Consider the following 25915-nt stretch of genomic DNA (forward strand, 5'->3'; position numbering starts at 1 on the left):
TTCACATGTCAAACGGTACCCACAAAATCATGTTCATATCTTTTAAAGATAAAAACAGGCTGTCCTTTGCAGTTGGCACCCTGCTGGCCAGCTTCTCTATTTAAATTTTAAATTTTAAATTTAAATATGAAAATTAACTCATTTAATTTAAACATACATACATAAGAACTGATTGATTGAATGATTGATTGATTAAGTGCTGTCAAGTCAGTGTTGACTCTTAGCGACCACATAGATAGGTTCTTTCCAGGATGATCTGTCTTCAACTTGGCCTTTAAGGTCTCTCAGTGGTGCATTCATTGCTGTCAGATCAAGTCCGTCCACCTTGCTGCTGGTCAACCTCTTCTTCTCTTTCCTTCAACTTTTCCCAGCATTATGGACTTCACATAGAAATTAGGGCAGTGCAAAGCTGTGATGACTTATTCAGCCTCAGAGCAAGTAGGCCCAATTCAGCCTCACTGGTACCAGTTTGACCTGAAGTGAAGTACTGTCTGCTTTGAGCTGAGTAGAGCTGGTCTTGTGGTAGCAAGCATGACTTGTCCCCTTAGCTAAGCAGGGTCTGCCCTGGTTGCATATGAATGGGAGACTAGAAGTGTATGCACTGTAAGATATTCCCCTCACGGGATGGAGCCACTCTGGGAAGAGCATCTAGGTTCCCAGTTCCTTCTCTGGCATCTCTAAGATAGGGATGAGAGAGATTCCTGCCTTCAACCTTGGAGAAGCTGCTGCCAGTCTGTGTAGACAATACTGAGCTAGATGGACCAATGGTCTGACTCAGTATATGGCAGCTTCTTATGTTCCTATGAGTACAAGCAGACCTGAACTGAAGTCAAATTTGGCTGACTAGGCCTCCAAAGTCTTCTCTCTGACACCCATACTTACAGTGCAATCCTTTCTTTAATCTTTTTTGCTCTTAGTGGGGAGAGAGTAGCAGCTGCAGAGTGTGGCTTCTGTTTACAAGGGACAGCCAGAAGACTTTCTTCCTTAGTCCTCTTCAGTCCTGGAGATGGTGTGGGTGCTCCTAAGAATTGCAGTCTTTTCAGGGACTGCAGCCATTGCAACAGAAACTCCATAGTTGCCAGCCCAGAGATGAAAGAAGCATTTGTAGCACTGAGTGTATAGTGTAGAACACTATGGTGTGATTGGCTCTTATTCTGTCCAGAGACAAAAACATAAATACTAACTCAGCTGTTGATGAATAGCAGCTTGCTGGTCTGTAGCACAGTGTCCTGAAACAAGGGCAGTCCAACCTTGAGGTGAGGTGAGCGAGATGCTCTGTGCTACCCAACTGGCTTCCTTCCGTTGCTATCCAAGCAGGAATTCTCTGAGCGGTAGTACAACCACCATTCCACAGAGAACTGCTCAAAACAGTCCTCCTCTTCCTTCACAATAGTGGCATCTACTGCTACTGCAGTCAGCACATGCCCCCTGTGCATCCCTCATGCAGCAGTGCACTCATTTAAAAAGGGAGATGAAGCAGAGGAGAACAGCTTGAAAGAACAGCAGTACTGTCTGGAGCAGCTATATAGAGTCCCAGTGGCCCAATCTAGTGGTACAGGACAGAAAAGTGGGAGGGTAAACACCAAGCCAGGCAGTAGTAGCTGTTGCTGCTATGAGTAGGAGGTTGAGGTGGGTGAGTGCATGCATGCGCGTGGGGGCTGACATTTGGTGCTTGCCAGATGCACACTGACATCTTGGGCCACCAGTGTCCTGGAAGACGGAAATGTTCTCCTACAGTTTCTGAATGTTGCTATTCCTGATGTCAGATTCCTGTTCATTACTTCTTTTGCACCGAGACTGTACTATGGAAACAGCAGAAGGGCACTGTTGGCACATAAATAGCTTATATCATGTTGGGAGATGAGGAAGTGAATGAGCCTCTGATGATGTTTAATTCTATTGTCTCTGGTCTGAAAAATGACCAATCATTTCTATCACATGGCAGTTGACTTAGCACTGCAAGAAGCCTATTGTTATCACAGATCACTGCTATTTTTGATTATCACCATACTAACCTTGTTTAAGCTTGGCACGAGAGTAGGCTTCTCACATGGTAAAGTTTAGAGAATATTACTGTGTCTATTGCCTCTTGCAATAGACTGCTGTGCACTATTCTCTCTCTCCCCCTCTCCACCTGTATATTATTTATACCTGCATAATAACACATAAATGTGTTAGTCTATAAGAGATCATAAGGTTCTTTGTCATTTTTGTTGCTACAGACTAACATGGCTACCTCTCTGGAAGTAACAACTGAAATGTTTGCTCTGATTGAGTCCGGGATATTCTCTCACTTTACCGTGTCTAATGTTTTTCTGTGCGTACTTGATGCAGTGTAAGATAAACAACAAGGCACTACACAGAAACAACAGATTTGTGGTAGTCATGCCTCAAGTTCAAGCGTACAATTATTAAGAGCTAATTCTGAGAAGATATTTTCCTCATACTGTAACTCAAAAGGCAAGTTGGATATGCAGTCTCTAAAGGACTTTGGGAGAGTGAAGCTTCTGGCAGTGACTGATTGAGCTGCTGTGATATAATGTAATGGCCACAAGCTTTCATACTGCTGAAGGAATGAATTGTCCACTGCAGAATGTTCAGAAACAGGCCAGCATGCAGCGAGGGAAGTGAAAGGTCAGATTCACTTAAATTGAATTCTTGCACAGACCTGTGGAACAAGGGAAGCTGAATCAGAAGCTAGTAAGGGGACAGAGGTAGGGCTGCCTGGGGACTGTCTGCACCCAGGCCCAGGCATATTCTGGAACCCCTTCTCTGAATGCTCAGCTTTCATATAAGAAGTATTTTTTTCCACTTCTAAGTATATTAGGAAATGAATGGAGGCAGTGTCCTAGCCAACTGCTCATTAAAAACCTTATAGAATTAAATCACCTAAAACACATAAGACTCCCTACAAGGGAGATTTTGTCTGACTGTTGTGCAGTGACCCACCACCTATTCAGGGCCCCTCACAGCAAAGGACTGGAAAGCTAAGTGTGAAGTAGTTACAAAAGATAGGGAAGCTAAAAGACAGTAAGGCTGTTCACACGTTCAGAAGCGTATCTAACAAAAATAGCGCCTAGGGCAAGCACTGAAATTGCGCCCCCTGTCCAAACATCTGACACCCATCTTTCAGATAACTTTACCATAATATCAGCTCAAAAATACAAGTCAAGCTCATTAATCTTTTAATATTTCAAAAACTACTTAGCAGTGGACGTAGCCTGACCAAAAAATGCTGGAAAACTACAAATTTCAGTATGCCAGGGTTCATGAAATACCCAAATACTATGTGGAGGTTTACTTGGGAAACTAAACAGAAGTGCCTGTCTAATTCTCTACTATGCATTGTAGCAATACTATTACATAAGATTTGAAAATAAATGGAGAATTTGACTTTTCCCAGATATTCTGAAAATAATTAAAGGATATGCAGAGTAAACTGTGTCACTGCTTGGAATATATTCTAGTATGGCAGAAAGATAATTAAAATGAGAGAAAGAGAGAAAGTAACTCCCAGTAGGCCTTAATACTAAGGATTTCACACTGGTTCAAAGACAAATTCACCATTAATAGACATATTATTAAGACATCACATTTAACTCACTTATCACAAGAGGCAAAGTAAGAGCAAATGAATACAATCCTAGCTCATAAGCTTCAGCTCAGTATTCACAAGCCCTGATTCTCTGTATATAGTGCCAAACTCAATATGTGTCCAATGACTTATATTATATTAGTGTGTTGTTGTTTTTTTAAAAAAATTACCTGTAGCCCCTTTGGGCGGCTTCCTAAAGGCCATGGGGAGGGTCTGAAAAGTCCCCCCTCCCCCACTGGCCTCTAGGGCCTTGCAGGGACCATTTGAGCATGTGTGGTGGCCATTTTTTTTTTAAAAAAAATTCAAAATAAAAATGGCCACTGAAAACAAAATGGCCACCGCACATGCTCAAATGGCCTCTGTGAGGCCTGGCATGGCCTAGGGCCTCACAGAGGCCATTTGAGCATGTGAGGTGGCCATTTTGTTTTTGGTGGCCATTTCTTTTTTAAAAAATTAGTTTAAAAAAATAGTGCCCCCCTTCAAGTGGCACCTGGGGCATGTGTCCTGCCTACCCCACCCTAGATACCCCCCTGCACACGTTCAGCCTAACCCAGGCTAGGACAGCCTAGCCTGGGCTAGGCCATGTGTGTTAAGTGCCGGGATCGATCCTGATCCTGGCACTGCCCCTGCGCCAAGCCTGAATTAACCCAGCATTTAGCCAAGCAAACCTATGGTTCACTTAACCTTGGCCAGTGATAATCTGGGGGCGATCACTGCCAGGTTAAACTGCTTCCTCCCACTTCGCCGCCATTTCTGGCAGTGATCTGGTGCGGGGGAGGAGAGGCTGCACTGAGAGCAGCCGCCCTGCTCATGCCCCAGGGTACCTTGGGATGTGGGAGGGGAGAGGTGCTCCCTTTCCCAGCTCCTGTGTCCACCACACCACCACTCATGTGGATACATGGTGCAGCAGAAAGGAGGGTGGCCACTGCTCATTTGCTTGTGAAGGTTGGTGAGTTCCTGCTTTCAGTGCATCCAGCAGCAGCCTCGAGGTCATGTGAAAGACCTTAGGGACTGATGTTTGATGTGGCATTCTTGTATGGAGGCAACGAATAAAGATGCACCCATTTAAGAAGTTCCGATAGCTGAGCATTGCTCAATCTCTTGCATTCCTGGTTTGCTTGCACCAAAAGGACAGTGATCGCTTTGCATTATTCCCTGCAACATATATGAACTGAGGAAGAGGATTCACAGCAGGATGCATGCCACAGTGTGTGCAGGCACACCCTGTTGCACCAGTGCACTGGAGTACAAACTCCTGACTCAGCAGAACTAGTGAGTGAAACATTATAGTGTAATATGACACCCAGCATTAGCCTTTGATGTCAGCCACTGAGTCCAAGAACAGAGCTGAGGGCAAAAAAGGAGGCAGTGGGCTGAAAAACTGGGAACTGAGGGGAAAGTAGAGACAGAAACTTGAAGGACAAGAAGGCAGAGAAGTCAGTAAGCTAAGGAAATGCCAGTAAGCCAATGAAAGGGGGTAGGGAAGATTTGTAGTTCATAAGAACCGGAGAAACTCTTTATTACTGCCAAGAAGACTGTGTCAGCTGCCAAGAGAAGGGCATGGTCCAAACAAAGTCAAGGCTGGGCCAGACAAAGCAGGGTCTATGGAATCAGATATCAGGTCCAGGAAGCAGATATTCAGGGCTAGGCTGAAGGATGAATTGATTGATTGATTGATTGATTGATTTGATTTGATTTGATTTGATTTGATTTGATTTGATTTCTATATCGCCCTTCCAAAAATGGCTCAGGGAGGTTTACACAGACAAATTATAAACAAATAAGATGGATCCCTGTCCCCAAAGGGCTCACAATCTAAAAAGAAACACAAGATAGACACCAGCAACAGTCACTAGAGGTACTGTACTGGGAATGGATAGGGCCAGTTACTCTCCCCCTGCTAAATAAAGAGAATCACCACGTTAAAAGATGCCTCTTTGCCAAGTTACCAGGGGCAAAGTCAGCCAGCAAAGCATTCCAGCAAAGTCAGGCAAGGTAGGGTGAGACAGCTCTTGCTACTCCTAGTGACAAGTTGCTGTGGCTGATGGTCTCATTTGGAAGACAAAACTTGATGAGCCTAAGTGAGCTGGGGCTAACTGACAATTACTGCAGAGGCACCTCTGCCCTGCAACTCTTAGATGGGTTTACAGGAGATGCCGAGCTTTGGTGGTGGGTGAGGTAAGGTGCTGGGTCTTGACCACCCTAGCAGAGTGGTAGAAAGAGAGCAGGACTGTCTGCTTTTCTTTGGGTCCCCTTTCCCTTTAACAACACTTGCATTTAATTAACAAATGGAGGCCTACGCCTACAGTGAAGTGCTGGAAATTTTTCAAATGGTTTAAAAGCTTGACTATAATACAACTATTATACAAAATCAGGTCATCTCTAGTTGTGTTTCTTGCTTTTATTATTAATGTCGCTTGCTTCTGAAGGAATCTGTGCTAATGCATCCTTGGGGAAAGGCTGTTCTTAAATTAACCACGTCTTAGGCTTTGTAGTTTCTCTAGATCATTATATTTATCGAAATCTGCACAGTAAACATCATTCCTACTGATTCAGCAATGGCAGTCCACACAGAAGTTGCCTTATTGAATGCAATCTACATGCTCTGTTTAACGGACGATGTATACAAAATGCCAGTGAGTGCTATGTTAATATATAGTGTATCGATTTGGACTCAGGCCAGGGAGAACTGGATCCAAATCTGCTCTCAGCCATGAAGCTCAGTGGGTGATCTTAGATCAGTCACCTTTGCTCACCCTAAACCTCTTCAGAGTGTTGCTGAATTTGTTGTGAAGATAAAGTGGTATAATGCTATATCTGCTGACTTGAGTTCCTTATATATCAGTTTGGTGGAATACATACCTGGGGAACAGAAACGTATCTTGCTGCATCAGGTCCATGTATGACAAGCTTCAGTAATGCCAATATTGCATTACCATGGCACAATACCCATTCTAACTGTACTTTCTATTAAACATGTACATACAATTGTCCATGATCCAAGCCACTGAGGACTGAAGGTGAGGCTCTCAAAAGCAACATCTTTTCTCCCACAGGATTGCAGGTAGGTAAAAAAGAGCAAGGGATGCCACCTGCATTGAATGATGATGTTTTGAATCTATTGTTCCTCTGAATGAGAACACTGTCCAGAGCACTATTGCATGGTGCTGTGGGCAGCACTCCAATTTAGGATGCAGCCATGGGAGCACCAAGACACATGGGGCTGGATGAATGCCATGAAATCCCATGAGATCAGGGTTCAAATTGATTTCATTTTGACAGCCTGAAAGCGTTGGCTGAAGCACAAAACTGTTATGAATGCACCTGACATTCCGATCAGGAGAAGGGCAATATCTGAGGACAGCCTAGGCTCCCACAAAGGAGCAGGTCTGAAGGACTGAGATCCAGGAGCATTCAGGTGACATTGATCCCTGTCCCCTCCAATCTGTGGCGCTTGGGGGGAAGAGTATGGAAACCCCAAGACCAGAACACTACAACAACAGAAAATATGTTAGCCTCCAAATCGATCAATTTCACAGTTCTTTTTCCTTTTCTTCTTTGTAAATTAGCAGAGGAGTCCCCCCACACACACACACCGGTCCATAATAAATTCACCATCCCTCATGACCTTTGACTGTAATAGTGATTGCCTTATGAAGTGAAAGGGGAGCAAACATTGTATTATTCCAGCCTGCATGTTTCCATTTGGGCATTCCTGTGGTCATAACTATTAACTATTATGACTTAACTATTGCTTCGGTCAAACTGCTAACCACTTGCAATTTAAGTCATGAAATTTTCCATTTTGAGCCTGCTCCCACAGGGCACAGTTATTGCAGTTAGTTGCCTACAATTTCAGTTTGTTATGCCTGAAAAGGCAAAATTCTACTCCAAAAAATGTAATAGCTATATAAAAATCTACCGTGCAATGAATCTACTACATCTTCACTTCAAGGGAGTTTTCACTGTTTTAACCAACATGCCTTATATAGTCTTGTACTACCTTCAATCATGTCTGATTTCAATAGTTTTGTGGCAAACTATCTCCTGCAGTGTGTTTGTAAATAAAATATGCACACTAAAAAATGACTAAGATTCATGATCCAGTCAATGTCCACATTAAGGTTTCCAATAAGCTCAAGGTGTCTTTTCTTTCTTTCTTTCACCAAGACAATGGGTTGGATCTTATCCTGCTTTTGCATGAATGGGTGTACTGCATCCACCTAACATGGATCCATCCCTTTCTGCTTGATGTATGTTACTCTTTCTCAAGAGCACAAACAAAATTGCCAAGTGCAGTGGAAACACTAGATGAGGATATGGCAGATGCACACAAACATTCCATTCCATTCACAGTCCATTGCGTCACCTGTGCTTGTGCACAATTGAGGGAACGAGCCTCTACTGAACCTATTAGAATCCCCCCTCCCCATGTAAGTACTCAACCCCACAGTGGGACTGAATAATGTCTAAAGTGATTGTCAACTTATGTTAAGGATCCTTCTGGAAGCAGAAAGGGTTTTGGCATGAGTGCAACTCTACTTGCATGGGTAGAAGTAACTTCCTATGATGAGCAAAACTCTGCAAGCTGTTAAGATGCAACCAGGGGTCAAGAAATGGTGATTCAGATCATCAGCCAGGCAAAAATTTTACTCATCAGGTGGTTCTTTGAACTGTGTTGGTACATCACTCATCAGGATTTTTTCTACTCATCAGGCATCATTTTCCACTCGTCAAAAAGACAAGTGGATTTCCTGAGCCCTGGATGCAATCCATTATTACTTGATTTCATCACAATCAACTGGTTCATATTTACCATGTCATGGATATATTACATAAAGATTTATCGTTTCATATTTTTAATGGTGTGTGATTGTTGAATTATTCTTTTCCTGTTCTATTTGGTTCTTTTCCTTCCCACTTCCTTTTATGTAAGTTTGTGTACACCATCATCGTGCATGAAGATCACACTGGCATCTCTTTTACTATGGGTAAATCATTGACTTTGGCCCAAACGTGCAAGGAAAGCATGACCATCTGACATAACTAAAGGACTTCCCGATGCTCTGCCAGGGCATCCTTCAATCGCATGTGGGGCTGTTCATCCAAATGGCCCCTAAACATAAGCCCCCAAACCCTGTTTAAACAGTGTGTTGAGATATCATTCATGCAAACCAGCCTTTGAGATATATTTCAGCCATGACTAGCAATAGCTTTCTACATATAGTACAGAAGGAATATGCACAATCTTCACAAATCTTGTGTGCACAAAGGTCATCCAAACCTGTGCAGGTAAAAAAACAATAATAAAGGAACTGTGGCCTGTTTGAGCAGGCATTTGGTGGACCAAATGGCTTGGTAGTTTCTTTTAATTTAGTTTCTCTCAATTTTAATTAACATATTGTTATTCACCCCCAAATTTCTGTGACAATGATGTGATATATACACTGTATCTATGAATTTCTTTTGGCTTGCTGTCCAAAAATGTGCACTATATTGAGATTTCAAATGCTGCAGCCTAAGCAAAAGGGCCTAGTGTTTTTAATCAATGTAGGTGCCAAAATGAGCCAACTCTTTTAGCAGATTGAACAGAGGATGAAAATCGAATACGGAATATCTGAGTTTGCTTGTGATGCAACTCCAAATGTTGATTTCATCAGCAGGTCATTAAGTAAATTCTTATGCGCTCCTCATTCTAAGAGAAGATGGGGTTTTGTGACATTGGCTAGAGACCAATTGGAGTTATGCAAGCTGAAAGTGGCATCATAGAAGCATTCTTTCCCATGGTATAGATTGTAGAAAGTCATATTGTTTTGTAAGTATTTGATAAAGGAAGTTAGGGCTGTTGTTTTTCTTGTTTTTGCAGTACCTTGCAATACACCTTGCAATCTGTGAATGGATTTCACAGAAATCTCTATGAGCAGAGATTTTGGGGGATTCGTGGGTACACCCCAAGGGCTATATTGTCTCCATAACCTACTTCCAGATCTGAGGGAGTGCAGGGAGGAGAGGGGGGACCAATCTCTGTTTCCAGCCATTAAGCAATAGCAGCAGGGCTGTATTATTTCACTAGAGGGCAGTAATGTACTTGTTGACACTTTTATTTAAATTTCCCATCTCTCTATATATCCCCTTTCAGACTCTCTTGTTTAATATAAGCAGCACTGGCATAGTTGTGGCAAGATGCACTAGGGTTGTCTTTAGACATTTCCTAAATAATTGTTTTCTTCAGAAATTTCCCCAAAGAAACTTGAATTAATAGTGAAAGAGAAGACTCTCTCACTGGCTGTAAATAGGAAGCCTTCAGTTGATTTGGAATATGTGACCACTGAAATAAATAGCTTTTTAAATTGTTGCTATTGGGGTAGCTAATTGTCAGTTACACTTGGATACTATGCTGGAACAGCATTCCTGATCTGCTTTACAAAATAGGACATTTTTCTTTAAAGAAGTATCATATGAATACAAATGTCCTGATTTGTTAAATGCCCTCATTTTCAATTAAACTTAGCATTTTATTACATATGGTGATAAATTTACTTCCAAAACTTTAACACAGATCTTATTTTAACTAGTTACTGAGTTCATATAAATCTTCCACTGATTAGTTATGGTGATTTTGTCCTTGGGTGGTAAAAGAAAATACACCAACTTCTGACTGTATGTATACAAATGCTGTGATCTTTCTCCTTTTTCAGTTATTCAATTGCAAATTGTCACAGATTCCTACCATGACAAACATTATTTGAAAGCATTTATTATGCTTGTCCTTTTTTCCTGTCTCATTTCATCATAAATAAGAGTTGTCTTTTCTAATATGTCTAGAGAGTGTACACCTTGCATCTCTCTCTCTCTCTCTCTCTGTCTCTCTCTCTCTCTGAGTCTATTCTCACACGTAGCCGAATCGGGCTAAAAAGCCAAGCCCAGTCTTGCCCATGTGTGAGAACCACTGGGATTGTGCCTGATCCCAGCTGTGCCTCAGCAGCAAAGCCAGCCACCCTCTTAAATGTGGTTAAGAGAGCTAGTACTCTCTTATCCCCATTTTTTGTATCATCTGCCTGCTCCGCCTGCTTGCAGCTGGGCCTGGGAGACTGTGGGGCTCCCAGCTAGCATCGGGGAATCTCCATACTGTGCCGTGTACTCAGGTGGTGCATTATGGAAGTTCTGGGGTCTGGGATGAAGCCTCCTAGCCCGCGACCCTCCACTCTGTCAGTGCCTGCCAGAGATCATGTGACAGGCAATCCACCCATCCAGGGAGCCAAGAGGGATAGTCTGCAGGGAGATAAGTGCAAGTAGCCTTCCTCCCCGCTCTCCCTTGAGCCCTTTCTCTCTGATCGTGAGAAAGGGCTCTCTGTATAAGCGAATATATAAGATTACACAGTATATAATCTTATCTAACGGAACATGTAAATCATGCATCTAGGGATTTGGCATCTAGGGATGGATGATGGCTGAGTAACAGAGCATGTGCTTTGCATGCCAAAGGTCCCAGGATTCATTTCCTGTAATCTGAAGAGATAGGGTTGTCTGAAACCCTGGAGAGCCACTGCCACTTAATGTATTCAGTACTGAGCTGGATGGACGAGTGGTTTGACTAGGAGGCAGTTTAATATATTGATTTATGTGAAGAGCTGCAATTGTCATAGCGGAGCAAAAACAATACCAATTTAGCTTTGTATTCTTCATTAACTGTTCTGGCCTTAACTGGTGAGATTTGAAATGTCAACATCTTTGCAACCTGGAAACCTTAGAAAATGGCAAGAAGTTAATATTCAGGATTTATGGGCATATAAGAATGATTGTTGTTTTTAAGCAATAAAAAAATAATAGTGACTGTGAGGACAAGGAACCGTCTTCTCATCTTATTTCATTGTATTTCCTATATAAACTGCTTTGACAACTTTTTTTGTTCATAAGCAATATAACCATAGCAACAATGTAATATCAATGTGATTGTACAATTCAGCACAGAAAAATAATCAAACCCCCAGTTGCCCTCCTCAGATACTCCCCACAATATATCACATAGAAAACTACCAAATCAGGGAGGCTATATGAATATGAAGAATAATATTTATATACTGCTTTTCAACCAAAGTTCCCAAAGCAGTGTACATAGATATAATAAATAAATAAAATGGGTCCCTGTCTCCAAAGGGCGCATAATCCAACCCCCCACCCCATAAGATAGACACCAGCAACAACCACTGCTGTGCTGGGGCTGGATAGGGCCAGTTGCTTCCCCCCTGATAAATAAAGGGAATCACCACTTTAAAAAAGTGCCTCTTTGCTCTGTGCTGGGGCTGGATAGGGCCAGTTGCTTTCCCCCTATTGAATAAAGGCAATCACCACTTTAAAAAGGTGCCTATTTGCTCTGTTAGCAGGGGGAACCTTCGTGACCTAGTTTTCTATATGCTGGGTGTGTGTGAGTATTTGTGTGTGTGTTAAGGAGCAGCCAATATGGTTGCCAGCTTGCCAAAAATGACCCACTATATCCAACTTCTTCTTCTTTTTCCAGACAAGCAGACCATTTTGGGGCTGTCACTGGATTCTTTTCCTTTATCTGCTCTGACACCAATTTTCCCCAGATTTTCATTGGTTTGCAGTATTGCAACATCAGTCACCCCACCTTGTGATATTATTACACCCTGGCTCAGAAATCTCTGAATCTGACCTGGCAATATATATGTGAGTCAAGTATGGTACAATTCAGACAGAGATTTACTGCCTCATCTGCTGTTTGAGAGAGCTGGCTCTTATTCACACATACTCATTGCCTTTTTTGAGTAACTAGCCAACCCGCACAGAGCATCTGTGCGCTCTTTGGGGTCGGCTGTTCCTCCCTCCCTCCCGCCTCACTCTCTTGCCCCCTCCCCTACCTCCCCACTCTCTCTTGCCCTCCCTTCCCTCCCACCTCTCTCTCTCACCCTCCTGCCATAGTCTCTCCTGCCCTCCCTCCCCCTGCCCCAGTCTCTCCTGCCCTCCCTCCCCTCCCCTGCTCATCTCTCCTGCGCTCCCCCTCTCCCCCTGCCCCATGCTCTCTTATCCTCCCCTTCCCCACGCTCTCTTGCCCTCCTTCCCCCATGCTCTCTTGCCCTCCCCCTCCCCCTGCCCATGCTCTCTTGCCCTCCCCCTGTTCTCTTGCCCTACTCTCCCCCGCTCTCCACTCTCTTTTGCCCTCCCCCTCCCCCACTCTCTCCTCCCCCTTCCCTCCTCCCCATTTTACTCTCCTTACCGTGCGGCGGTCGGCCAAAAAGGGCCCTGCCACCGCTGTTCCTCCTCCCGGGAGGCTAACAAGGAAGTCCCGCCACCCGGTTCCCTCCCACCCTAGCCTCCCACAGGCACCTGGCCTCGGCAGCCAGTCCCGCCACCGCCTGGCCAAGAGCCTCCTCCACGGCTGGGCCCAGCACCTTAATGGCCTGGCCCGCCACCAGGCTGAGTGCCACCTTTGTGTCTGGCCCGCCGGCACCGCTTGCCAGCCTCTGCGGCTGACCTCTTTGGGGCCAGCTACCTCTCCCCCCACCCCCACCTTCTGCCCCAGTCTCTGGGTGGGCACGGTCCCAGGCTGCCGGGCTGAGTGCCACCGCCGCGGTCAGGCCCACCTCTGTGGCCGGGCCAGACCCGCCGCCACCATCGGCGTGGCCTGGCCCACCGCTGGCCAATTCTCCTGGGTGCGCCAGCCAATCAGGCACCTCCGCTGCCCAGCCAATCAGCTGGGCCGCTGGGACGCACATTCGAAGACACACCCAGGAGAAATAATAATATAGATTTACAGACCACAGTGTTTCTTATGGTACTGTGCATTTCATGTGCAAAGATAATGCTTTGTACAGTCACTTTATTCTGTATGGACATTTTATCTTATCCCAAGCTAAGTAAGAGGTTAATGAAAGCCCCCAAGTCTTGTAAAAGGTGCTTGGCTCCTTCAGCTCACTTCAAACTCTGATTCACTTCTGAAATCAAGCCACCAGGAAAATACTGTAGATAATGTAAGCTATCAGCAATTCTTCAGAATTGCAAAGAATTTAAATTAATGGATCGATGTGCTTTAGTGGTTATCAGTGGTTAGTAAAAATAAGTGGTTAGTAAACTGAATGTTTTAAATATGATACTCTGGAAGATAGATTTTTTTAAAAAAAAAGAACAAAAAAACACCTCCAGACAACAAACTTGTTTTTCCATTCTGAAACTCAATGCATTCAAAGTTTAGTAGAATGGTATAGACAAGTTAAAAATTGCCACAAACAGGAATTAAGGAATAGTCCTGGAACTGTATTATGTAACTAATAAAGCCGTCATGTGGAAACATTTCTCCACAGTGGAAATCCTTTCTGCATTTCATGGTGTTCATTTTCACTTAATTGCTTCTAAAATTCCAATCTTTTTCCCAAGGAGAAATTTCTAAGATTTTTCTCAGATGATTTTCTTGTCATAGAGTACTGCATCTTCAAGGTTGACAATTTTTCTCCAGTCCTATTGATGCACTTTTGCTGTTATCTGCAGTTATTTTCTCTGAAATATCTTAGCCACATGGGAAAATGTGAAGCACAATTCAGTCACTTCTCTGTGCAGACAGCAGGGTGAAGAGGGCTCTCCTTTGGAATATGCATTATAGCTGCCCCGCATATCAGTTGGTCCTCTCCTAGGCAAATTAATGATGTGCCAGGTAATGCAAATCCACTCCCAGTAAGCTCTCCCACACCTTATTTGTAGCATCCAATGGGCAGTTCTTTTTCCCCCCCAGCCCCATAGCAACTTGTGGCAGGAGCAGATCTGTGCAGGGACCTGAAAAGGACCTGGCTACTTGACCCTTGTTGGTGAGCCATGGAAGGGCTTCCATATACCATTAATTAGCTGGATACATTGCAGTACGCCTTACATAGCAGCCTTGCACATAGAAGCAGCTGGTTAATGTCCCATGTGTCATTAAATAAATCTTCCATCAAAATAAATCATAACAATGTAGTTCTGCAGCATTTTAGAATATGTTGAATGCTAAATTGTGAAGCTTCACTGCAAAATAGTGAACAGAACATGATACCAGCTAAAATGCAAGGTTTTAATCCCAGAAATGGTTTTCACAGAGATGTTCTTCTAGAAAACAGTTGATAGATAGATAGATAAATCTTTATTGTCATTGTCCTGTGCAGAACAACAAGATTGAAAAGAATCTACAACCACTACTACAGGACCTAACAAGAATAATCTAAGCATATACCCATGGAATACCAAAGAAAACTACCCACATTCATTGATGCAAATAATCTGTGAGCAGATTTATAACATTAACAAAAACAGTTCTACTGAGAGGTGGTAAACTGCATTGTTGTCAAAACTTGCAGTTTCATAAAATTGATTTATGATTATGCTTACCTCTGATGCAAGATGGCAATGGGTAATAGCCATCAAAACTGGTCAATCCTAATATTCTTATTGATTGCATCTATTAGTCATTTGCAACTTCCCCATCTGAATTATGTTACATTCTTCATTCATTCATTCATTCATTTGTTCTTCCTGTCACTAAGTAAATCAGAAACATATTTGTGCGGGGTGGGTTTTTTTGTTCTAAGTCTTTTGTTCTTGGTATTATTTTCCAGGGAACTTGAAAAATATCCTCTAAATAATTGATTGGATTTGTGCTATTTTTGCCTCAGTGTGATACATAAGAACAATTTCCCCTAGCTTTCTTTTGTATCTTTAGAATGCCAAATCCGATTACTTCATGTTTACTTACAGTTCTCCGGAGAAGCTTCAGAAAGAGTGAATTGGTTTAAACCCATACACAGCACACATTATTAAGCTTCATTTATAAAGTAGTAAAGATTTGTATTTTGTATAGTTGTACCTTCATTGTAACCATCAGCCAGATTTTTCTCAATTTCCCCTTCAATCTATGCTTGTCTTTTTGTATGTGCTGTGAATGAGCAACACAATAATATTTTTTCATACCTGAATGCTAACTCATTCAGTCACAGCAGAGGATGGTTATAGTGATTCTAGTATGCATTTCACCTCATTTTATCACCCATCTGCCCCTGAGGTATATTAAAATTGGATAGTAAAGTTCCACAAAGCCAAGAAATTGGAACCTAAGGCTGATGCTTTAATAGATGAGTTGTGTGATCAGTAATGATGTTGTGCAATGTCATAAATTGTGCTTGCTTACAAATTGCCCTCCATGCACCCCACTTTTCCTTGGTCTTTGAGGCCCAGCTCAAAGATGGAGGACCTGACACCAGCAAAGATGCTCCATGCTGTCCATGTGGGTGCACTGAAGACAAGTTGTAAGCAAACACAATTTGTGACATTGTACAACAAGGTCATTCTCATGACCAGCTCTACCTGGGCTAGAGTAGCCCTCCCAAGGTAAAGCTGCTTGTGAGAACCACTGGGATCAGTCCCGATCCCAGTGCTCCTCAGGTAGGTAGACTGGGGTTTTTATCTGGGCTAAAAGTTAGGCAGGCAGGCACACATGTACTCTCCTACCCCTCCACTTAGTTATGTGGGCAGCCAGGCTGCCAGCAGTAATTGAAATGAGGACAATCCCAATGTCACATTTAGTGTTGATTCTAATGAACACTGTATAATATAATGCAATAAATTGCATTATATTTCTAAAACAGTTGTGGGATATTCTGTATTACAATAGTGTAGTATAACCCATGTGTGTAGTGGTTAGAGTGTTGGATTAGGACTGTGAAGATCCAAGTTTAAATCCCTATTCAGCAATGAAACTTACTAGGTGACTCTGGGCCAATTGCATCTCTCTCATCCTGACCAACCTCACAGAGTTGTTTTAAGGATAAATATAATCATGTATACTACTCTGTGCTTGGAGGAAGAGTGGGATATTAAACAAACAAACAAACAAATCTACAATATGTACAGCACTATAGTGGAAGTGGAATGCTGGAAAATGTTATCTGTCCCAGGACTTTAGCCGTTGAACTCTGTGGGGAAGGTGCTGAGAAGGACTATGCTTCCCAGCGCTGTGCCTTTTAAGATGGTGTTGGAGCTTGAGAGAGCTGTGTTACTCTTGGCTCTGGAAAAAGCACAGCCTTGCATGGAGGCGAGAAATGGCCCTCACATTGGAGATTGTTTTGCGAAAGTGGCTCCCGCTTGAAAAATAATGAAGATCACTGTCCTGTGGAGTTTTTTCACTGTAAGAACAAAGACTTTCCCCCACTGCCCCCAACATCTAGGAGATAGGAGAGAAACATGAGCCGATAATTGGGGAATGAGTCGAACTTTGTGAATAGGATGAATTTCACTAAGATTACCTCAGAGGTAGGTGTGTGTGTGTGTGTGTGTGTGTGTGTGTGTGAGAGAGAGAGAGAGAGAGAGGGAGGGAGGGAGGGAGGGAGGGAGGGAGAGAAGATTGGTTGAATGATTAAAGTGGCATACTCCATTGAAGTCATTGGGAATTGCTTACTGCAGAAGTGAAGTGCAATTTTCCTGTCAGCATTCTGACAGTGGGAGATGGTCAGTAGTGGATTAACGGAGAGACAGAATAGGCAATTGCCTATGGCGGCAAAATTCGAGGAGTGGCATTTGCTGCCCCTCTCTGTGGGTGGCTGCGGCTGCAGCGGGGGTGAGGGGAAAGTCCCCCCTTCACCTTTTTAAAAACACCACTGGATGGGGGTGGCAGAGGCGGTTGCTGGGAGAATGGGGAGAGGCAAGGGGAAAGTTACCCCATTTACCTTCTAACACAACGCTGCTGCCTGTGGGCAGAATGGGGCAACAGGGGTGGTGAGAGAGAGCTCCTTCCTGCTCCCCTCCTTCCCAAATGACTGAATGGCCCCATCTGCAGGCAACTCATTTGGGGCCTTTTGCATGCAGAGAAAGGCTTAAAATGGAGAGAGATGAAGTTGAAATGGAGAGAGAAAGGTCTAAAACCCCTGCAGATGGGACTATTCTGTCATTTGGGAAGGAGAGGAGCTTGAAGGAGCTCTCTCTTGCTGTCTCTATCACCCCATCGCGCCGCACTGGCAGCAGCTTTGTAAGAAGGTAAATGGGGGAACTTTCCCTTCACCCCCCTTACTTTCACAGCAACTGCCACTGCAGCCTATGACACCCCCTTCCGCTGTGGCCTCCACCTCCTCCTACTCCATGGCAGCTTAGCATGTTAAAAAAAGGTGAAAAGGAGGACCTCTCTCTCTCTCTCTCTCCCTCTCTCTCTCTCCCTCTCTCTCTCTCTCACACACACACACACAGCCTCTGGAACCACCACCATCCCCAGAGAGGGGCGGAAAATCCTTAGCTGTCTATGAGTGGCAAAAAGCTTAATCCACCCCTGTGGATGGGCAGCAAGAGCACAGTCAACTGAGGTAATTCTGAAGTGTGAGGGAGTCATGCCTGACAAATAAGATGGGGGAGGCAGAAGAAAAGAATGCTGCAATCCTGGGTAGGCTTACTCAGAAATAGGTCCCCAGACTGTTCTAACTATGCACCTGTCTTTCCCCAACTGCTATTCCTTTTCTCCCTTCCCTCTCTTTCCTAAGTGTTCACATTCCATAACTAATAGAATAGCATTGGACTTGCAAGAGTCAGAGGACTGGCAAATGCTGGCTTCATTGTCAAACTAGCTACGCTCTGCATAACTTTGTCAGGACTTGCTAGCTCTGGGCTTTAATCGGGACAGGAAAACATCAATAACTTCTGAACTGCTGTTCCAAATTACATCAAATCAGCATAGGATTGGTTTCCTAGATAAGCCTGAACAGATTACATTTGTTATCAAAATTTGAAGGAAATATATGTATGCCTGGATAATTTTCAGCACTATTTAATTTGCTATAGCTATGGCAATTTCTATCAGCTCTCCTTGAAATTAGGCAGATTTGTAGAACTCATCAAGTAGACCAAGCACACCAAATTTCAGGTCATTAGCTCAACAGTTGACATATTTATAAACAATATATTGGTGCGGCTTATTTTTGTTGCTACTCAACTAAAGGGATGAATTAATTCTCCATGCCCCTTTAAATTATCCTTACCATTTGTCAGGATAATACAGATGACTCATCTACCACAATAAGAGTTCTCACACTGGGATGGTTTGGTTGTCCGGATGGGCTCTCAGTTACAACTGGATTGGTGGATACTATTTAACTGACTGCTGCTAATTCCAGTAAGATTGTCAGTATATTGTCAAACATCTTCCTCAATTATTTTTTAATATACAGAATAGCTGAAGTTCTTTCAGATGTTCTGTATGTTTTAAAATTTAAAATTATTCCATGCATAAACTTTCGTATTGAGACTTTCATAATGGCTTGGGCCCTGGGTCTTCTTCATTATGAGCCCCACTGCCCACTGAGGCCATCTGGAGAGGTCAATCTCCAGTTGCTACCAGCTCAGCTGGTGGTCACACGAGGGCAGGTCTTCTCGGTTGCTGCCCCGAGATTGTGGAATGCACTCCCTACTGAAATACAATCTTCTTCATCTCCTACAATTTTTAAAAAGCATTTGAAAACCCACCTCTTCACCCAAGCATTTTCTGGTTTTTGGTTTGTTTGTTTTTTAATTTTTAGGTTTTAATCTGTGTTTGATTTTAAATTATCTAAATTGTTTTAAGCTTTTGTGTATGTTTTTAACTTGTTTTATGTTATTTTTTATCTGTCTTGTCCTGGAACGAGGTGTTATCACCAACGTATGATTGCAGAACCTAAAAACGCTGTCTAATGTTTCAAGAAAACTATTTATAACTCAGCTATGTTCACAAATTACTTGTGACGGCAATTGGGGAACTTCAGGAAGAAAGCTCAGGGGTACCACTTTGAGTTTGCATAGAATTTCGATCAATGGTGCTTGTAATTGGTATTTGACTTAATCCACTGTCAACAGAAATCTATTCAGAATGCTAGAATGGACAAGAATGGAAGCTGTGTATTCATCTGTGTGAGCCTAATAAACATGCTGAAAACTTAATATGTATATTAAATTGTAACTTTAGGAACTAATTTCTCTCAAGGATGAAAAAAATAATATATAGATGAAAAAGTAAAAACAAAGATATTTGAATATGCACAGGCATTAGACAAACTCATGAAGGATAAGGCTATCAATGGCTATTAGCCTTGGTAGTTGTTTATTTCCATCAAGATCAGAGGTTGCATGCCCCTGAACACCAGGTGCTAGGAAGCACCAACGGGAATTGGCAGTTGTCCTCTTTTCCTCAATTGCAGACTTCCCAGATGCTGGCCACTGCATGAGGCAGAATGCTGGACTGGATGGGCCTTTGACCTGATATAACAAGGTTTTTCTTATGTTCTAAGATGTTCTGTTCTTCAGAGGTCTTTCTCTGGGTGCCTTTTGAAGATGTGTTGGGTAGTGGTCAGGAATAGGACTTACTTTGTAGGGGCATCCCTCTCCAGAGATGTTTGCCTGGTTCCTAAAACTTAACTATTACTACTGTTATCTATATACCAATTTTCAAGACCAAAAAAAAATCTCCAAGCTGTTCACACAGAAAAAAAACAAGAAGATGGTTTTCTGTACCCAAAGGGCTCACAGTTTAAAAAGAAACACAAAGCAGACCCTGGCAACAGGTGCTGAAGGGATGCTGTGCTGTAGCTGAATAGGGCCAGTGCTCCTCCCCTGCTTAATAGAAAGAGAATCACTTTGAAAGGTGCCTCTTTGCTCTGTTAGTGGGGGGGGGGGGGCAACAAAATAGGAGCCAGAAAATGTGGAAATGATTGAACCTCCTCCCCAAACAAAAGCCTGGAAGAGACACTGAAGGTCCTCTCATCACATTCACTAGAGTGCAATGAAACACCCACCCTGCCAAGAACTTGGATAATCTACTTTTCAATTTAAATAAATTATCAAGGTAGCAAACATGAGCATCATGATTCAAAACACAATAATCAAGATAGAGCAATAACAAATCTGGCATTTTTATTCATTCAACAAGAGACACACTTCTATAATATCACAGTTGTATCTAGTATGTTTTTATTCATTTGATGAAACTACTATCCTGAGTACCAACAGCATGTGTAACCTAAATACAAGCACTTGAGAGGCAAAGCAGCATTTTCTGTACCAAATGAATTGCCTTAAAATGTTATTAAATGCTTAGATATGGGGATGTACAGCATACAGTCTATATTCTTATTGAGTTCAGCCTGGGAAGAGTTCAAGAGCTGATATTTAGAGACAATTATCGGATATTTCATTCATTCTCCTGCAGAGCATCCATATGGTAAGACCACAGCAGGATGAACACTACTGTCAGATCTCTTCACTTAGCAGTAAAGCTTCTATGTTCATAAATTATGAGGTGCAAGTATTCAGTCATTGACAAGCAGATAAATTAAGTTGCTTTTGAACTGATAAATATTGCAAGATGTCATTGTAGCTGCATTCATTGCACTCAGCATGCTTAACTGCTTTTTAAAAAATATACTTCCAGTTACACTGATGGTATTCTTGGACTTTCTGGCTTCCTTCTTAACACCTAGATTGTTAATTGGTAGGGCTTTTCTCAGGACATGAGCTGCCTGTGTTACCCCAGGCAGCTGGAGTACCAGAAGTGGAAGGCTCCCAGCTGCTCCAGTAGAGGGTAGCCTGCTTTTTGTACCCAGGGTTTTACCAGCTGTTCACTTTACCTTGGTAGGTGATCATGTGAATGATCGCCCCCAGGAACTGGGATTCCCACTGGGCTGCTGCCATTTCTGGCAGTGAGCCAGAAGGGAAAAGAGGCTGTACGGAGTAGAATGGTTGCTATACCTAAAGCAGCTGCTCCACTGCACATGCACTGCATTCTGGGTCCCTGGAGGACCAAGAGCACACTTTCTTCCTCTTGGCTGCACACTACTGGTCACCACTCAGGCACGTGTGTGGGCACGCAATCTGCAACTTTACTTGTTTCCTTCAGTCATCTGTGGAGAGGCAGGTAAGAGCCTGCTCAGGTCATGTGAATGATCTTAGTGTTTGGAGATCACTGGTTATCAGTTAAGATGGCTGTGTGGAACTTCCATGTTAGAGGCAGTATACCTTGGAACATGAAGGTTCCACACAGCCATTGGAGTTTCCACATGTGCTAGTTGCTGGGGGACAATAGCAGGAGGATGGCTATTGTCTGCATGCCTGTTTGTGGACTGTGTAGAGGCATTTCATTGACCGCCATGGGCAAGTTGATGCTAGCCTATATTGATCTTTTATTTCATCCATCAGAGCTCTTTTCATGTTCTTATTTGATACATTAATTCTCTAGCTCACCATAGTTAAACATTTGGTAGATTTGTTGACAGAATGCTCATGGTTATGTTAAAGCAAAATCACTGTACCCATTCAGAAATGTACTCAGCTGACATTCCATTTTCTGAGTTGAGAAGTCCCTCATAAATGAATGGTCCCTTCCCCTCCCCTAGATGAATCTGTGACACAGATGCTCCACAAGGTCAACACTCTAATGAATTAACTCATGACCAGCAAGATGGAACATTCCATTAAAGCATGTGGAGGGAGAGGATGAGTGTGCCATGGAAAACAGGCAATACCATGTGCAAAGAAAACAGTCTGCTCAAAGATACCAAGGCAGAGGGAAAGCAGAGCCAGGAACAAGTGGATCCATGGTCACCATTGGGTAAGAAATGAGAATAAGCTTAAAGAAAAGCAGGATACAAATACACCATGCTAGGAAGCACTCACCAGGCTAAATGTAATTCATGCAAAGGCCTGGGTCCATATTTCTGCACTTAAGGGAATACAGAAGACTATATTAGGGATGTGCACGAAACCGGTTGACCCGATTCGGTTCGGATCCGAACTGGGTCCAAACCAGAAGGGGGTGGTTCGGTTTTGGTTTTGTTCGAACCACCCCCTGGTTCAGTTTAGATCCGAACCAGTTTGGACCGGTTTGGACTAATTAGGATGCCCAAAAATTGGTAGGATGGTAGCTGGCACCCAGGGGTACCTGTCACCCGAACCCCAAAGCAATCGGACACTCATACAATTTTTTATGAATTTTTGAAAATCATTTTTATTTTTTTATCATAGGATATAATGGGACTTGAACCAGGCCATTATTCCTTATTGTGGAGCACCCATGGGTGCCAACAACCATGTAAACCCTGAAGCAATCAGATACCCCTATGATTTTTTATGAATATTTGAAATATTTTAAATTATTTTTCTCATAGAGTATAATGGGACATGAACCAGTCCATATCCCCTATTGTGGAGCACCTAGGGGCACAAAAGCAGGGTGGGTGGTAGACAGACAGGGGTGCCTATCACCCAAAAAACCCCAAGGCAATTGGACACTCCTCTGATTATTGGTGAATTGTTAAAGTATTTTCAAATTCCTCATAGAGAATAATTAGGATTGCAGCAAATGTATAGCTTCACGTCAGGGGGAAAGGGGTGTCGTAGAGTGGAGTGTGGTGGCTGGTAGTTCCTAGGGTGGGCAAGGAAGCTATCAGAATTACTTAAAAGGAATTGGGCAAAGGGGTGATTTTTAAGTGATTTTTGAAGTTTACGTGTCTTTAAGGTTTTTCTCCATAAAGAAGCATGGAGGTGTCAGTAAAAGTATAGCTTCACGTTGGGGGCAAAGGGGTGGCCTAGAGCAGTGTGGGGTTGGTGGTAGTGCCAGGTAGGGTCAAGGAAGCTACCTGAATTTTTTCAAAGGATTTGGGCAGAGGGCTGATTTTTGGTTAATTGTTGAAGTTTACGCGTCTTTAAGGTTTTTCCTCATAAAAAGTTATAATGGAGCTTTCAGCAGCCCCATAAGTGCACTTGGGGGGTGCTGGGGTGGCCCAGAGCGAGTGGTAGTGTAGTGCACATAGGGTGCCAACCACCCCCATGGGTTTCTAACCCATGGGGTACAGGGTTCTCTTGTTTCTGAGGTATTGAGTGTGGATTCTATGATAGCATGTTAGAGTGGATTCATGGTGTCTCATTGAAAATCTCATTTGCTATCATAGAATCCACACTCAATACCTCAGAAACAACAGAACCCTGTACCCCATGGGTTAGAAACCCATGGGGGTGGTTGGCACCCTATGTGCACTACACCACCACTCGCTCTGGGTCACCCCAGCACCCCCCAAGTGCACTTATCAACTCAGGGCAGTGGGAAGCTGCAATGAACTTACACAAGTGTTGTAAGCTTTAAGCCTATGGGGAGATGACACATGTTGAAATATACAGTTACTGTATATAGTTACAGTTAAACTGCATTCTGAAAGTACTGACACCACTGAACACTCTTTCAGTCTTTCACCACTGAACCCTAACCTCCAATATGTTAATTGGTAAATTGTGTGAAGGATAACCTCCAAATGCCTCCATTCTGTTACCAGTGTCACTTTTCTTTTAGGCTTATATTTTTGTCTACAAATAAAAATCAGTGAAAGGTTAATTCAAGTGTGTAAAGATGAAGCTGTACTGGCAGCTACTCTGTGGGAAACTGTCTGATGTTTTCAGTGTGAGGGCATACAAACGACCTATTTTCAAACTTTCGTAGTAAGCAGATTGCCTTGGACTGTGTCTGTACAAAATTGCAACCTACTTTATGTTGTAGAAATGCCATATCTGTTTTGATACTTTCCTGTAATTGACTGAGATCCAAGCAGTCACAGTCAGAATTCAAAGGCTCATTATTGGAAAGCAACACCCCATGTCTAATGGCAAACTATTTTGGAAACTAAGTGGAGTTTCAAAAGCTGTTTATAGCATAGGCATTCAAGCCTTAGGGTGTGCATTTTTGGATCCTGGCTAGTTTATATAAGGATAAAGGTTATTGATTTTTTTTTTTAAAGTGGCCTAACTAGCAAGCTGCATTGCTCACTTTTTGTTCTTAATTAAATAGAGGAAAACAAGAACTGAATACTTGGAGTATTCATCGGCTATAAGCCAGTTCTTCGGGGACTGGCAGTGTAAACTACCTCATAAAAATACTGCTTCCAAGCATAGATGTGAACAGCTTTAATTTAATAAGATTACTAAGGACAGATGCTTGACAGCAGTAATCTTTCATGTTCAATGCTTCTTTGGTGTCCATAAATTCTTCCTCTGATCTGAGTATTGTTTATTTGGTTTTCAGAAACTCTTGTTTAATTGCCTGTTAAACTTGCTAAGTCCTAAATGGAGAGGCATCAACGAATATTTCAGTAATAACCATGGTGGTAAGGCAAATTTATGTTTAAAGATTTCTCCTCTTGACTTGATCTTAATTCTTCATATTTCTCCTCTTGACTTAATCTTAATTCTTCATCACATTCATGCAACTTTTAGCCTAAAATTCTGCACAGACATAGGCTGCTTCAGTCCCGTTGGAGAGCATGGTTTCCAAGGTATTGTTTCACAGGTGTGGTTCCTGATTTCTCTTGGCAGTGAATTCCAGGGCAGTTGCTATGGAGTCTGTTTCATTCATGGGATATTGCATAGGTTATTTAGGGCAGGGATCCTCAACGTTGGGCCCCCAGATGTTATTGGACTTCAACTCCCATAATCCCCAACCAAAGGCCACTGAGGTTTGGGATTATGGGAGTTGAAGTCCACTAACATCTGGGGGCCCAACATTGAGGATCCTTGATTTAGGGCATTTTTGTTATATTAGTTCATATGAAAATATGCACTGTGAGCATGAGGGAGCAAGCAAACCCTTAAACATGGTTCTGCTATCCAAAGAAGAACAAAGTTATTCATAAAAGCATCAGTTCTCCAAAACAAAATGTCCGGCTCTCAGTATAGCTGCCAAAGGAGATTGAGGTGGCCTCAGAGTTTTCAGCCGGGAGAGCTTTCAGGCTTACAGGCAGGGCTTGTTCCATTCACCAGCCTTGCCCTAGTGTTGCAATCCCCAAGGCTCAGTGAGAGTCCCAGGGCTCCTTCCACATTGAGCCTTCCTCCTGGACTGGCCCCTCATCACCGGCCTTTCCTCCCTCATATAGCTCCTAACAGCTAGGGCAATTCTCATGAGATCTCACCTTGAGATCTCACCGAAGCTACTCCTGATCCTGCAAAGCTGTGCTGTCTCTTGATGGTGAGGCAACATCTCCCTGCTGGGTCAAGCATGAATGCTTGCAGGTGGGTGTATTGATGTCCACTTCTTTCCCTACCTGATAGGGTCCTCCCTGCAAGACCCGGGTGGGGGAAGCCCCAACATGAAGCTTGCCATGTTTATCCATGGCAGTTGACTCCACCTCTGAGATTCCCATACACAAAAGCAAAAAAAAAAAAAAGGCGTACCACAAGCCTTATCCTGCTCCTCTGTAATGCCAGTCCAAAAAAGGCATACCACAAGCCTTACCCTGCTCCTCTGTAATGTCAGTCCACAGTAAACCTGAACTCATCCATGATTTGATCATG

General features: G+C 43.0%; 1 protein-coding gene across 4 annotated transcripts in view; it reads left to right on the forward strand.

Annotated features, from left to right (window-relative positions):
• The window catches only part of ANO3 (anoctamin 3), a 291826-nt gene that overhangs the window by 41735 nt on the left and 224176 nt on the right, over nucleotides 1–25915 (forward strand). For 3 of the 4 annotated variants that reach the window (XM_053283690.1, XM_053283691.1, XM_053283692.1), the window contains exon 2: nucleotides 21976–22190. The exons of the other annotated variant lie outside the window; for it this stretch is intronic. In XM_053283690.1, coding sequence (XP_053139665.1) covers nucleotides 22061–22190 — 130 coding nt within the window. In that variant the 5' untranslated portion in view covers nucleotides 21976–22060. The remainder of the gene's footprint in view (nucleotides 1–21975; nucleotides 22191–25915) is intronic. 4 annotated transcript variants of the gene reach the window in all.

Source organism: Hemicordylus capensis, chromosome 1 (genome assembly GCF_027244095.1).
Source record: "Hemicordylus capensis ecotype Gifberg chromosome 1, rHemCap1.1.pri, whole genome shotgun sequence".
Classification (NCBI taxonomy): Eukaryota; Metazoa; Chordata; class Lepidosauria; order Squamata; family Cordylidae; genus Hemicordylus; species Hemicordylus capensis.